A 14,956-nucleotide genomic window follows, 5' to 3' on the forward strand; every position below is an offset into this window, starting at 1 on the left:
GGAGTCTTGCTCTGTTACCGAGGCTGGAGTGCAGTGACGTAATCACAGCTCACTGCAACCTCTGCCTCCCAGGTTCAAGCGATTCTCGTGCCTCAGCTTCCCAAGTAGCTGGGATTACAGGTGCAGACCATCATGCCCAGCTAATTTTTGTATTTTTAGTAGAGACAGGGTTTCACCATGTTGGCCAGGCTGGTTTTGAACTCCTGGCCTTAAGTGATCCGCCCGCCTCAACCTCCCAAAGTGCTGGGATTATAGACATGAGCTACCATGTCCAGCCAGGAATCTGAGGAAGTCCTGAACAGGGGTCAGGGGTGTGATTTTGATGTTTATAAAAATTTATCATGATGCTGTGGTCAGAGAATCTGATGAGCAGAGGAATAGATTCAAGTTCCAACATTTGACCAATTCCTTAGCTTTTCTTGGCCTAGGCTTTCTGCTATAAAATGGGAATGATAACATATACTTTTGAAAATACTCATAGGGCTACTTGGACAAATGAGATAAAATGGATGTGAAAGTTTTATTTTTCATAGCCTAAATGCTATGTAAGAATAGGCACTGTTATTATTGTTAGAAATCTCACAATTCTTTTTCTTAGATGTCCATTTTATTCCAGAGTTGTTAGCATAATTGATTAGGAATAGCTGTTGTAGCCCACTTTGCCATGTTACATCATCCTGTGCCAATCACTGATGCATTTAATAGATTGAAAACTTGATGCTTAGAAAAAACTAGCTCTACGTCTTAAGTGGCTTGACTGAATCCTCTCAGTCCCTGGGATTTTATGTAAAAACTGTAAGTATAGATCTCATTCAAACTGCTTTGATGATGTTTTAGGAAAATGTGCATGCCACAGGGTTCTGGGTAAGGGAACTTCTTAAGGCGGTAAATTTTCATGGAGTCTCTTCCCAAAATGACATTACTATCATTTAAATAAATTAAAATATTCTTATTTCTTTTTAAGAGAGGGTAGGTAGTTTGAGACTATAGATTATAAAGTGGAAGTCCTATTGCAGTTTTAGCATTGAACCGTGTTGCATTTGTTTATACTCTGGTTAGTCTTAGATGCTTATTCTCTAATTTGTTTTAATCACAGTTTTCTAAAGAAGCAGCTTTTCCTTTCAACCATCCAGTAATGTTCAGAAAGTTCATGGGGATCTTTGTCAGTAGAGGAGTTAGCAAAGTAGCATTATCATTTTGTTGCACAGTGGAAAAACCTTCCCCAGTTATCAAAAAGCAGTTTCCTTAATGAGCTATCAAAATTATTATACCTCATCACATGGTCTCCTTTATGGGTGGGCTATTATGTTTGGCAAAGAAGTGTGGCATACCACATTTGTTTGAAGAAACCTTTCCCTCTCTGGAAGAAACATGTAATCTTGGTACAGCACTGTGGAAAATTGTGCTGAGGTTTCATTGTTGAATATTCCGGCATGGGACTTTTTTATTTAGAAGATTGCTACATCTTCATGTACCATCTTCATGTGAATTTCTTTGGAAGCTCTTGACAAATTAGAAGTTGTTCCTCTAACTATGTCTTAATCATGAGGTATGTTGGTTAACAATTGGGCATTATGCATTCTTTGGCCACTAGTACTTTAAGAATTCCTTAGAACTCTAAATACAATGATCCAAACACATGTTAAGGTATGCCTTTGTTAAAGACCCAGGCTAGTTTACACTTGTTTTTACTCTCTTATTCATTCAGATAGAGCGAATAAGGAAAAATATATATGGCCAGTCTGGAATACAGAAGCAGGGCTGACTTCTTGGGTTTGTGACCTGTGAAGTCACCCAGGTCATCATGCTCAGAAGGGCCTAGCACTTAGATCAAAGCTCTGTTGTCACCACCTTGAAATTTTGAATACCTTTTGAACAAGGGCCAACACATTACCTTGTGTTTTGGGCCCCACAAATCACACAGCAGGTCTTGCTTTTGGGTCACTAACTGTCTTACTGACTGTTAGAAGAGCCCAGATACTGACAAAAAGGGAACAAGATGAGGTAGAGTGCCCAGAGACACTTGTAACAGGGAACATGTGCTAAAGAAATAACTAGAACCCATCTGTGTTCATGTTCTTGTTTTAATATTGGTCCTTGTACTGCGGAGATTTCTGTTTTATGTAAAGAACTCCATGTCTCTTAAATTCCTATATTTCCAAGTCAAGAAAAATTTATTTGGGTATTTGGGAGTGGAAAGCAGTAGGGAGTGGATTGGGGGAAATGTGAGAGCTTTTTTTTTTTTTTTCATCATGAGCAGCTTTGGCCGGCAAAATCTGGCTCTGTTGCTCAAATTCCAGTGTCAGGACTTTGTATGGCTCCTTTCCAAATGGAAGCAGTCCTAAGCAGGTGCTTGTACTTGTGATTATTTTTATTGTCTAACTTTTGACAGAACTCACCTCCTTCACATCTAGGCTCAGACGTCACCCTCTTTGTGAAGCCCACCCTGACCACTCTATTTTAACTTACAACGCACTCCCATTCCCACTCCTCACACTCCAGACTCCCCTTATTTCACTTCTTTTCATTTAAATGCACAAGGCTTGGTGCATAGTAGGTGCCTAATAACCATTAATTGAATAAAGGCATGAGAGACTGTGTTGATAACACACATTCCTTACAGTTAAAGGTAAGCCTGGAGGAGAATAAAAATGTCAGCTTTCTTCTTCCTCTCTTTTCCTCAGTTGAGTCTGTTCTCTGAAATTGGATTCTAGTTCTTAAACTTCCTCTGAGTTCATCCTTCAAATAGAACTGAGTCTATGATAGCAAGACAGTTTAAGATCTAGTTTTCCAGTTTGAGCATATCCATATTTGTAATGGTATTTTCCAATGTCGCTGTAGGCATGGGGGTAAGAAAATGTGTTAGCTGTGGAGGAGATGTTAAGAGTATACGCAATGTTACTCATCCTAAGGGAATCTTTGTGTTTCTGAGGAGAGACCCCTGGGCCTTTTCATTGTTCTTCAGTGTGGGCCACGTTCACTTTCAGACAGTAACTCTGTAGGGATAACTCTGTCAGTGGTACATTCAGTCCTTCATCTCACGCTTCTCGAGAATGCTGGAGTCATGGGTATCCTCAGTTCCAGTATTGTTAAAGGTGAATTTCAAATTACTAGTCTATTTCAAAATACTATTGAGTTTCAATTATCTCACCTTTTGTAGAAAGATCAGCTATTTGTTCAAGTGTGTACTGACTTGAAAAGGGCCTCAAGAGACATTTTAAAGATCAAACATAATAATTAATTTTAAGCAGCCCTGTTTTTAAATTATAGTTGAAAACTGAACTTCTAGGCAAAGGGGTACTTTGACCATTAATTTGGTAAGGGAAGAGTTGGTGCATGGATAAAGTATTAAGGAAGAACATGAAAGTAATTGTGTAAAATAGAATCTATATGTGGTATACCCAAACTGAAGTACCTACCCTTGAACAATTGTCTCTGCATACTTTCATAATTTTGCTCTTATTCTCTGTAAATCTTTGAGAAGACATCTGACTAATCTAAAATTCAATTTACTGATCTGATATGAGAAATGAATGGCATCACGATAGTAATTTAGTTTTCAATTTGAGAGCCTAAGTGTCATATTTCAACTACTTAATGTGTTTAACCTTTTTTTTTTTTTTGAGAAAAAGAAAAAGACTGACACTTGGATCTTTGTTCTGTCAAATTCTACGTATATATATTTATTTTTTTCAATTCTTTGCAGTGAAAATAATGACTCTTTAGGCACTTGAAACCAGGTAGAATAAATACAACTGTGAGGATTATTTTATTTTATAGCCAGCAATTGGAGAAACAAATTTTAATGTAAAAATCAAATAAATCCTAGAGTGTAAAAGTTTTTTTTTTTCTTCCAAAGTGAGGTCTATGTGTTGCTACGTCTGGGTGCATTGGGGAATTGCCTTCTGATTTCATTCTTGAAGTATACAAAAAATTATTTCAGTGTAGGTAAGTAGGAGAAAAAAGCTAAAATGAGAAGATACTCTGAGTTTTAGTCTAGATTGGAGATTCTGAGGCTTAAGTACTTCCAAAAATGAAATAATTCTTGCAAACTCTCAGCATACTCTGATTTTATTTTCCTAGGGGGAAAGAGACTAGCTGAGGTGGCTTCCTGGGCAAGACAAGGGCGAGGGCGAGGGAAGCTGGCATGTCCCAGGGCGTCCAAGAGGGAGGAGAGTGGATGTGTTGTTTCCATGGACACACCACTGCTCCACTTTTCCTCTAGGTGGTGACAAATGTGACTGGATTTAGCCTGGTGAGGTGTAGGCTGGTTTATGAGAAATTTGTTCCCATAAACTTTTTCCAGTTTTTCCCTACAACCTTTAAACAAGTGTATTACTTCCAAGCTAGAATTACTTTGTGATCTTACTTGGGAGATTTGTTTAATCCCTTCTAATGGGATATATTTAGGCTGATGGAATAATCCAAAAAATTTTTTTTAATCATCAAAAAAGCATACATCTGTATATTCAGGAACCTACTTACTCTCTTGATGGTTTTTAAGACATTATGAGGATTTTCTGTCTCTATTTGCGTTTGGAACTTTCAGTGACTAAGATTCCTAGCCTTAGAAATAACTGTATACAGCCGTATCTTTGGAACATGTGTGGCTTTGGTAAGAGTTATAAGGTACACTGGAGGGAAAAAGGGCTTGAGCAAGGGTGTGCCCCAACTGAAAGAGGAAAATTCAGAACAAGGGTCTACTTGTCTATTTCAATTAGCTAATTAGGAGATATAAGCATTAGAAATAGTGGAGCTTGTGACCACACAACTCACGCAGTCTAATAAAGTAACCTTTAGACAACAGCTGTAATGTAAAAGGCCCATGCCAAAAACAACAGAGCAGAGTCGAGTTCCTGTCCCTTAAAGCAGGACAGCTGAGATGGTGGCTGAGTTTAATAACAAAAAAGAACAAAACAAAACAAACAATAATCCTGACCAAGGTTTTCTGAAGAGAGGAAAATGTAATAATTAGAAGCTAGACATTTAACAAAGCATTGTTTTATGGAAAAGTGTCAATCTTATCAATAGACTTCTGGTGTCTTACTATTGGCTAAGAAGACATTTCAATTTACTGAATGTTTTCTGGGTGAAACTAAGACATTGTATCAATTAGTAAAAAATCTAAATTAGGATTAGCATAATTAGTTATGCAATGAAAATTTTAAGAACAACAACAACAAAAAATCCCTGATCTAGCATCAGTTTTTAAAAAGTACTCATTTTTTTCCTATACCTAATGTCAGTGGCAGAAAATGCTGAGAAATTGGGATATTGCTTTCCAAAGATCTTTTTCTTCCTAAAACAATTACATCAAAAGTTATAGCTAGTGATAAATGATTGTGACACTGATTTCCAAGTTACTGCCAAATACAGGGTTTTATAAAATTAAAAAGAAAGCTGGATCATTTAAGAAAAGTAATTTATTTCTGGCTTTGACTTTTTCCCGGAACAGACATAAAAAATGTATGATTTTCCTTCTCGGTATTAACAAAATATTTTCCAAATCCACTGCATGCACTGCATTCCTTTATCAGGATCTTATTCAGTTTGTGACTCTGCTGGAAACTGATATCTTAGAATTAATCTGATACGTGCTTTTACCTACTTTTGTTTAATGCTTAAATTACATATATTAACATTCATTTTAATTATCTTAGGCTTTCTGGAACATGCTACCACACTACAAATACAAAGTTTCAGGTCATTTTTAAAATTTCTTTTTCTCTCTTTAAAAAAAATTCTAACTTTTTGAGGCATTCATAGCTTAAAAAAGTTTCCAAGTTGGGGATCTGTTTTTTTATCTAATGCCAGTCAAATGGACATTTAAGGAAAAACTGCATTTCTAAGGTACTCAGAGTGTGAAAGATAGTTAATCAGACTGCCTTAACAGCTTTTGATTGTTGTTTAAAATGCAGGCACAGCTTTTTTGAAAATCAAGAACATTTGACCTGCACTCAGGTTCTGAAGCCCCAGAGTTACAGAGGGTCATAAGGGTTAAGAGAGAAACAGGGACGCGTCCCTGAAGGCTGACAGTTCTGTTTTTCCACTTACGAGGGCTCAGCGACAGGGGCAGCCGGCCATGGTCTGCCTTCCTCTAAGCAACCACCTTAATGAGTTATAACTGTATGCAGACTTACTGTGATAGCCTGGAGTCTTCCCTTCACCAGCTCAGCTTCTTCCATTCTAGAAGTCAAGGACAGTCAGACGGGGAAGCCAGTCCAAAGCTACCATAAATCAAGGAGCCTCCTGGGGGAGAAGAGCGGGGGTGACAGTAGAGAAGCAGGGAGAAATCCGCTCTTTGCACCAGTGGAGAAATGGAGAAATTCCCGACTTGTCAGGAGCGTCTCCGAGCAGATGCACAGATCAGGCCAGACAGACACATGTAATGAGGGTGTGCTGGGGAGGCAGACGCTGAGGCTGCTGGCATGAGTTGACTGACAAGTTTGAACGGCAGCGGCACAAGCCCTTTTCCTTCAGGAGCTGCCAGCTCTTTGTTGTAATGTGCACAGTTAGCAAGGCACATTTTCTTATTAACTGTTCCTTACCCAATTCAGTATTTTCCAGGAGTGACACAGAGAGCCAACACACTGTTTAATCAGCCTCTGCTCTGGCAACACACAGCCATCCCCGGATGTGTGGGTCTGTGTGTGTTTGTACAAAGCTGGTTTACCTGCTCGCTATCTGTAGGGGAGAGAGCCTTACCTTGACTGAGGCAGAAGTGCCAAGTCACTTGTTTGCCTTTCTTCCACTGATTGCCTTTGATAATAATACGACAATCTATAGCTACTTTAAACTTCATGTAGTGGTAAATTTACGTTGGTTTGTTCTCCTCCTTCTACACCCCACCCCTGACCCCCCTGCTCAGCAATTTGTTGCAAACTTTGGAATCTTTAGGTTTTGGAGAAATCAAAGGTGTTAATGTGACTATATTAAGAAGTTGGCCCACCAAGGTATTTAGTGTGGCTTAAACACCAAGTGCCACCTTTTGTTATTGCTTGACTTGGATTTCTGTGGAATGCAGTTCTTTCTTGGACGCTGTTCAGAAATGACACTCTTGGCTTTCAGGAAGGTGCCCATTTTGACCTCACCGGTTACGCAAGAGAGAGGAGGGAGCCTTTGAAAATGTGATGAGACATTCGGTAACTGCCTGGAGCCCGGCACTGTGTGAATATTCCCCCACCCTTTAGAAAAAGGCAGGCAAGCCCAGTGAGACTCTTAGGTGAAAGCAGAGGCTGGGAAGCTATACAATTGGCTCTGTCTGTTTTCTTTTCCCTACAGGTTCTTTAATTAAATTTTGCTGAAGTGAATCCTAATTACCAACTAACTTATTATTATGTGTTTGAATGCTATTAAGCACTTTCATATCAACATTCAGCTGAAAAGGGTAAAAGGACAACCCAAACATTGAACATATGGTTTAATTTCTTTTGCAGTTTTGATATTAGTAATAATAATAGCTAGTATTTGTTGCATTCTTTCTATAGGCAAATGCATACTTGCAAAGTGCTGAGAGATAAGTGCTATAATCCCTACTTTAAAAATGAGGGAATAGGCTCAGAGAGGTAATTTGCCATATAGCTAGTAAGTAGCAAGGCCAGGATTGGAACACCAGCTGCCTGACTTTATAAGTGGCATTCATCAAGGACTGCCCAAGGACACGGGGCAAGGAGAGGCACAGGCTGAAGGTTAAGTCAGTCTTTATGAGAAGGGGTTGGATCCCCAGCCTCCTCCTCTGTCTAGCTCCTAGAACACTACAGCTGGGTGTAACAGCCTAAGGCAGAATGGTGTGGGAATGTCCTCTGGAGAAACTTATTGGCCCTACTGAGGTTTCCCCACATTGTTGGCTGGAGTTCCCCAGCCACAGAGCCCTCATCCCGTCAGTCACTATAAGGTGAAACCCATGTTTTAAGAGTCTGAAATTATACTTGAGAGTAGTTTGTCCTTGCTCATACATCCTCAGAAGGGATACTTAGGGAGACCAGAGAATGGGAGGATTGTTTGGGTGTGTGCCAAGTTTGATTACTGTTGGATGCATATTTAAGCGTAAAAAAAAAATCAAACCTTCAAGACTTCTGATTATGTTTATTTGTAGATCCTGGCTGAAATTAAAGACAAGAAAGCAGTAATGATAAATATCTTAGTCAGAATTGCATATTTGGTGCCCAGAACAAATGGGCAGTCATCCAATTATTAGTCTGGATCTTTTCCTAAAAACAATTTACCTCTCAAATCTCATTTCTGCTAGAGGAAAACCCAAGATTTTGCTAGTGTAGGAGAGGACAAGATTAAAAAAAAGAGGATGTGGGAATTTAGGAGGCAGCAGAGTTGCAACAACTGATTGGCACCATCGTGTGGGTGGTAGGCAGAAAAGGCTGGAGCTGGGAAAATCTGGGGGACCTGAGTGGAATCCTGGAGCCAGAGCTCTGATGGCCTTGACAATCTCCCTTGGACTGCAGTACAGATTAGGATGCTTCCACTCAACTTTCCCTCCCTCTCTCTTTCACCTGCCTCTTAGACATGTCCAGCTCCAGCCTTTTCTGCCTATCCTCCCATGTTCTTTCATACAGTCATTTCTCCTAATAAAATTCTGTACATTTAACCCATCTTGGCATTTGTTTCTCATAGGATCCAGAATAACATCATCATTTCCACATCTACTATATTTTGTTTACTTAATCTTTTATTGTCTACCAGAATGTAAGTTCCAGGAGAGGAGAAATTTTGTTCAAACACCTAACACAGTGCCTGACACATCAGAAGTTCTCAATAAATATGTGCAGAATGAATAATAAATGCTTAAAAAATTAACAATTATTAGTATTGTCAACTAAACGAATGAATAAACACATGATGAGACCCGTCAGTTGTCAGCAACCAAAGTAGTCCAGTGTCTCTCAGGAATTTCAGCATTCTTGCCATGCTCAATCACTGGCTGGGAGTAGCCTCTGGGAAGCATAGCCTTGAAGCAAACATAGAAATGGATTTCAGAGTGAAACAGCTGGGACTCTTGGGTCAATTATGCTCCTGGAGTTCAATGTCTGAGAGGCACTTTCTCATCAGCCACAGTGATAAACGCTATGGAAAGAAAGTAGAGCAGGGAGGAGAATAAAGATGGCTAAGGCAGGGAATGTTGCAATTTAGAATTGGGTCACTAAGGTAGCCTCAGTGAGAAGGCAACATTTGAGCAAGGTCTTGAAGAAGAGGTGGGAGTTAGTGATGAGGATATTTATGGGAAGAGCATATCAGGAAGGGCCTGTGCAAATGTCCTGTGGTGGGCCATACCTGCCATGTTTTATGAACAAGGCTAGTGTGCTTAGAGAGCTGGGACTAAGAGAGGGTTAACAGGAAATTTGGTTGGAAATGTAACGGGTCCCAATTCATGCAGGGTCCAGTAGGGCATTGTAAGGACTTTAGCTTTTACTCTGTGTGGGATGAGAAGACATTGAGGTGTTTTGAGCAGAGGAGTGTTTTGCAAGGGTGAAACAGGAAGACTAGATAGGATGTTATTACGGTAATCCAGATGAGAGATGATGGTGGCTTGTGTCAAAGTGGTAACAATGAGAGTGTTACCACCTTGGTTGTACCATGGTTGTACCATGGATAACTTTTGATTCTGTTGGTGGATTGGATATAGGGGTTTAAGAGAAAGAGAGGATTCATAATCACTCTTTGCCTGAGTGAATAGAAGTCGCCATCAATTGAGATAGTGAGGTTGATGAACTAGGTTTTTTTTTTTTTTTCTTTTGAGGGAGAGGATGGATACCAAGTTTTGGAAAAGTCAATTGGTTCTTTACATGGAGATGTTGAGTAGGCAATTGGATATACGAATTTGGAGTTCAGGAAAGAAGTCTCAGGTGGATTTATAAAATTTATTGTAACTACAGAAGGATCACAAAACATCCAGAATTATAGTTCAAAAAGCAGCATACGTTAGTGAACTAGCATCCATTAAATATTAACCTTATATTAATGACCAAATTCAGCCTTTGTAAAATAGATATATAATAGAGGACTATCTGCTGTCATTTATCTTATTGAACTACTTTTACTAAGTATTTTTGTTGTTTTCCAACCAGTGTAAACGAGGATGGCAAGAGTTAAAAGTTACAGTCAGTTAGTTGACATTATATTAGGAGGTAGGGATATAAGCGATTATGAGACAGTGCTCTTTCTTACAATGAATTTACTGTCTGGCTGGAGAGATAAGACACATGCTTAAAACAATTAGAAGACAAAAGAATAGTAAACCAACCGTTATTGTATTCCGATGAAACAAAGTGCCAACTATTGCACAATTTGAGCCCAGAAAAATATATCATAGTGATGATAGTAATGTGTGGGATTAGCAGTGAGTGCAATATGAATTGAAAATTGAGATTCATGTGAGTTGCAGGAAAGCTACTGCAGGGAGAAAGTAGACTTTAGAAGCAGAGAAGGCATTTCTAAGCATGAGAGGGGGTGAAACAATGTGTTAGAGGTCCATAAGGGAGATTGTCCTGTCTGGAGCAGAAAGGAGAAATTAGAGAGATTGATAGGGATACACATTTATACATAGAACTTGATGTTCAGGGAAAGTTGGAGAGAAAAGATCAGATTCATATTTTAGGGAAATGAAACTGCCAACTGTCTCAGAACATATAGAAAGAGGGAAAATTCAGGTAAAGAGATCCATCAGGAAGGGTGACTATGAAAGAGTCGCCTGTAGAAGGAGACTAAAAAATGGCCGATGTTCCACAAAAGGAAAGGTCCCCAGGGTTCTTCCTCACCTTCAGAAGGTCTGAACTCAGAGACCACAAACTGGATGAACATGAAGGACAAAGTAAGTAGAGGAGGAGTATTTAAGGTGCTAATACAAATGTGTTAGAACCCAAGGGGGATGGCAATGGGAATGACCAATAAGGAAGAAATCTGTAAGAAATTTCAGTAAGAGCGTTCAACTGGAGAGAAGGTTGAGAATTTGAGAGGTTCCAAATGAAGTACAAAATAGGAGCTTGAATTAGAAATTTCAGATAGGAAATCGCAAAGAAACGAAATCTAATTAAATAGTGGCAGGAGAAAATTGAAAGATGCCAAAGGCAGGAAGTCAATATTTTTAGAATGTATATGTGAAAAACGTCTCTAGAGCCTTTTTGAAACCAGATCCCATGTTAAAAAACTGGATGCTCATTCTCCTTCTCACTCTTCTGCCTTTCTTTCTCTCTCTTTTTCTTCCCGTCTTTCTCTGTTTATAACTTCTCAGACTTCTGGAGGCCAGAAGTAGTGTCATGCTAAGAATATGGTGTTTACTTTTTATACTACATCTCTGAAGGAATCATTACAAAAATCTTCACTTTCAGATTTACCATGTGCTAATGAGTCTGTTTCTATTTTCTCTTTTTAATCCCTGACACTTATTCTCTCATATCACTGGACAAGGTGAATTTTTCATCGACCTTTTATTCTTTTTATTATTATTATTATTATTATACTTTAAGTTTTAGGGTACATGTGCACAATGTGCAGGTTTGTTACATATGTATCCATGTGCCATGTTGGTGTGCTGCACCCATTAACTCGTCATTTAGCATTAGGTATATCTCCTAAAGCTGTCCCTCCCCCCTCCCCCCACCCCACAACAGTCCCCAGAGTGTGATGTTCCCCTTCCTGTGTCCATGTGTTCTCATTGTTCAATTCCCACCTATGAGTGAGAACATGCGGTGTTTGGTTTTTTGTCCTTGTGATAGTTTACTGAGAATGATGGTTTCCAGTTTCATCCATGTCCCTACAAAGGACATGAACTCATCATTTTTTATGGCTGCATAGTATTCCATGGTGTATATGTGCCACATTTTCTTAATCCAGTCTATCGTTGTTGGACATTTGGATTGGTTCCAAGTCTTTGCTATTGTGAATAGTGCCGCAATAAACATATGTGTGCATGTGTCTTTATAGCAGCATGATTTATAGTCCTTTGGGTATATACCCAGTAATGGGATGGCTGGGTCAAATGGTATTTCTAGTTCTAGATCCCTGAGGAATCGCCACACTGACTTCCACAACAGTTGAACTAGTTTACAGTCCCACCAACAGTGTAAAAGTGTTCCTACTTCTCCACATCCTCTCCAGCGCCTGTTGTTTCCTGACTTTTTAATGATGGCCATTCTAACTGGTGTGAGATGGTATCTCATTGTGGTTTTGATGTGCATTTCTCTGATGGCCAGTGATGATGAGCATTTTTTCATGTGTCTGTTGGCTGCATAAATGTCTTCTTTTGAGAAGTGTCTGTTCATGTCCTTCGCCCACTTTTTGATGGGGTTGTTTGTTTTTTTCTTGTAAATTTGTTTGAGTTCATTGTAGATTCTGGATATTAGCCCTTTGTCAGATGAGTAGGTTGCAAAAATTTTCTCCCATTTTGTAGGTTGCCTGTTCACTCTGATGGTAGTTTCTTTTGCTGTGCAGAAGCTCTTTAGTTTAATTAGATCCCATTTGTCAATTTTGGCTTTTGTTGCCATTGCTTTTGGTGTTTTAGACATGAAGTCCTTGCCCATGCCTATGTCCTGAATGGTATTGCCTAAATATAATGGTAAAGGGATCAATTCAACAAGAAGAGCTAACTATCCTAAATATATATGCACCCAATACAGGAGCACCCAGATTCATAAAGCAAGTCCTGAGTGACCTACAAAGAGACTTAGACTCCCACACAATAATAATGGGAGATTTTAACACCCCACTGTCAACATTAGACAGATCAACGAGACAGAAAGTTAACAAGGATACCCAGGAATTGAACTCAGCTCTGCACCAAGCAGACCTAATAGACACCTACAGAACTCTCCACTGCAAATCAACAGAATATACATTTTTTTCAGCACCACACCACACCTATTCCAAAATTGACCACATAGTTGGAAGTAAAGCTCTCCTCAGCAAATGTAAAAGAACAGAAATTATAACAAACTGTCTTTCAGACCACAGTGCAATCAAACTAGAACTCAAGATTAAGAAACTCACTCAAAACTGCTCAACTACATGGAAACTGAACAACCTGCTCCTGAATGACTACTGGGTACATAACGAAATGAAGGCAGAAATAAAGATGTTCTTTGAAACCAATGAGAACAAAAACACAACATACCAGAATCTCTGGGACACATTCAAAGCAGTGTGTAGAGGGAAATTTATAGCACTAAATGCCCACAAGAGAAAGCAGGAAAGATCCAAAGTTGACACCCTGACATCACAATTAAAAGAACGAGAAAAACAAGAGCAAACACATTCAAAAGCTAGCAGAAGGCAAGAAATAACTAAAATCAGAGCAGAACTGAAGGAAATAGAGACACAAAAAACCCTTCAAAAAATTAATGAATCCAGGAGCTGGTTTTTTGAAAAGATCAACAAAATTGATAGACCACTAGCAAGACTAATAAAGAATAAAAGAGAGAAGAATCAAATAGATGCAATAAAAATGATAAAGGAGATATCACCACCGATCCCACAGAAATACAATCTACCATCAGAGAATACTACAAACACCTCTACACAAATAAACTAGAAAATCTAATAGAAATGGATAAATTCCTCAACAAATACACCCTCCCAAGACTAAACCAGGAAGAAGTTGAATCTCTGAATAGACCAATAACAGGCTCTGAAATTGTGGCAATAATCAATAGCTTACCAACCAAAAAGAGTCCAGGACCTGATGGATTCACAGACGAATTCTACCAGAGGTACAAGGAGGAACTGGTACCATTCCTTCTGAAACTATTCCAATCGATAGAAAAAGAGAGAATCCTCCCTAACACATTTTATGAGGCCAGCATCATCCTGATACCAAAGCCTGGCAGAGACACAACAAAAAAAGAGAATTTCAGACCAATATCCTTGATGAACATTGATGCAAAAATCCTCAATAAAATACTGGCAAACCGAATCCAGCAGCACATCAAAAAGCTCATGCACCATGATCAAGTGGGCTTCATCCCTGGGATGTAAGGCTGGTTCAATATATGCAAATCAATAAATGTAATCCAGCATATAAACAGAACCAAAGACGAAAACCACATGATTATCTCAATAGATGCAGAAAAGGCCTTTGACAAAATCCAACAACCTTCATGCTAAAAACTCTTAATAAATTAGGTATTGATGGGACGTATCTCAAAATAATAAGAGCTATCTATGACAAACCCACAGCCAATATCATACTGAATGGGCAAAAACTGGAAGCATTCCCTTTGAAAACTGGCACAAGACAGGGATGCCCTGTCTCACCACTCCTATTCAACATAGTGTTGGAAGTTCTGGCCAGGGCAATCAGGCAGGAGAAGGAAATAAAGGGTATTCAATTAGGGAAAGAGGAAGTCAAACTGTCCCTGTTTGCAGATGACATGATTGTATATCTAGAAAACCCCATTGTCTCAGCCCAAAATCTCCTTAAGCTGATAAGCAACTTCAGCAAAGTCTCAGGATACAAAATCAATGTACGAAAATCACAAGCATTCTTGTACACCAATAACAGACAAACAGAGAGCCAAATCATGAGTGAACTCCCATTCACAATTGCTTCAAAGAGAATAAAATACCTAGGAATCCAACTTACAAGGGATGGGAAGGACCTCTTCAAGGAGAACTACAAACCACTGCTCAATGAAATAAAAGAGGATACAAACAAATGGAAGAACATTCCATGCTCATGGGTTGGAAGAATCAATACAGTAAAAATGGCCATAGTGCCCAAGGTAATTTATAGATTCAATGCCATCCCCATCAAGCTACCAATGACTTTCTTCACAGAATTGGAAAAAACTACTTTAAAGTTCATATGGAACCAAAAAAGAGCCCGCATCGCCAAGTCAATCCTAAGCCAAAAGAACAAAGCTGGAGGCATCATGCTACCTGACTTCAAACTATACTACAAGGCTACAGTAACCAAAACAGCATGGTACTGGTACCACAGCAGAGACATAGA

At 39.1% G+C, this 14,956-nt stretch overlaps 1 protein-coding gene across 1 annotated transcript in view; it reads right to left on the reverse strand.

Moving 5' to 3' along the window:
- PALMD (palmdelphin) overlaps positions 1-6,660 on the reverse strand; it is a 48,880-nt gene extending 42,220 nt beyond the window's left edge. Inside the window, exon 1 of the mRNA XM_030825007.1 lies at positions 6,141-6,660. Coding sequence (XP_030680867.1) covers positions 6,141-6,185 — 45 coding nt within the window. The 5' untranslated portion in view covers positions 6,186-6,660. The remainder of the gene's footprint in view (positions 1-6,140) is intronic.
- Between the last annotated feature and the right edge of the window lie 8,296 nt (positions 6,661-14,956).

Source organism: Nomascus leucogenys, chromosome 12, assembly GCF_006542625.1.
Source record: "Nomascus leucogenys isolate Asia chromosome 12, Asia_NLE_v1, whole genome shotgun sequence".
NCBI classification, from domain to species: Eukaryota; Metazoa; Chordata; class Mammalia; order Primates; family Hylobatidae; genus Nomascus; species Nomascus leucogenys.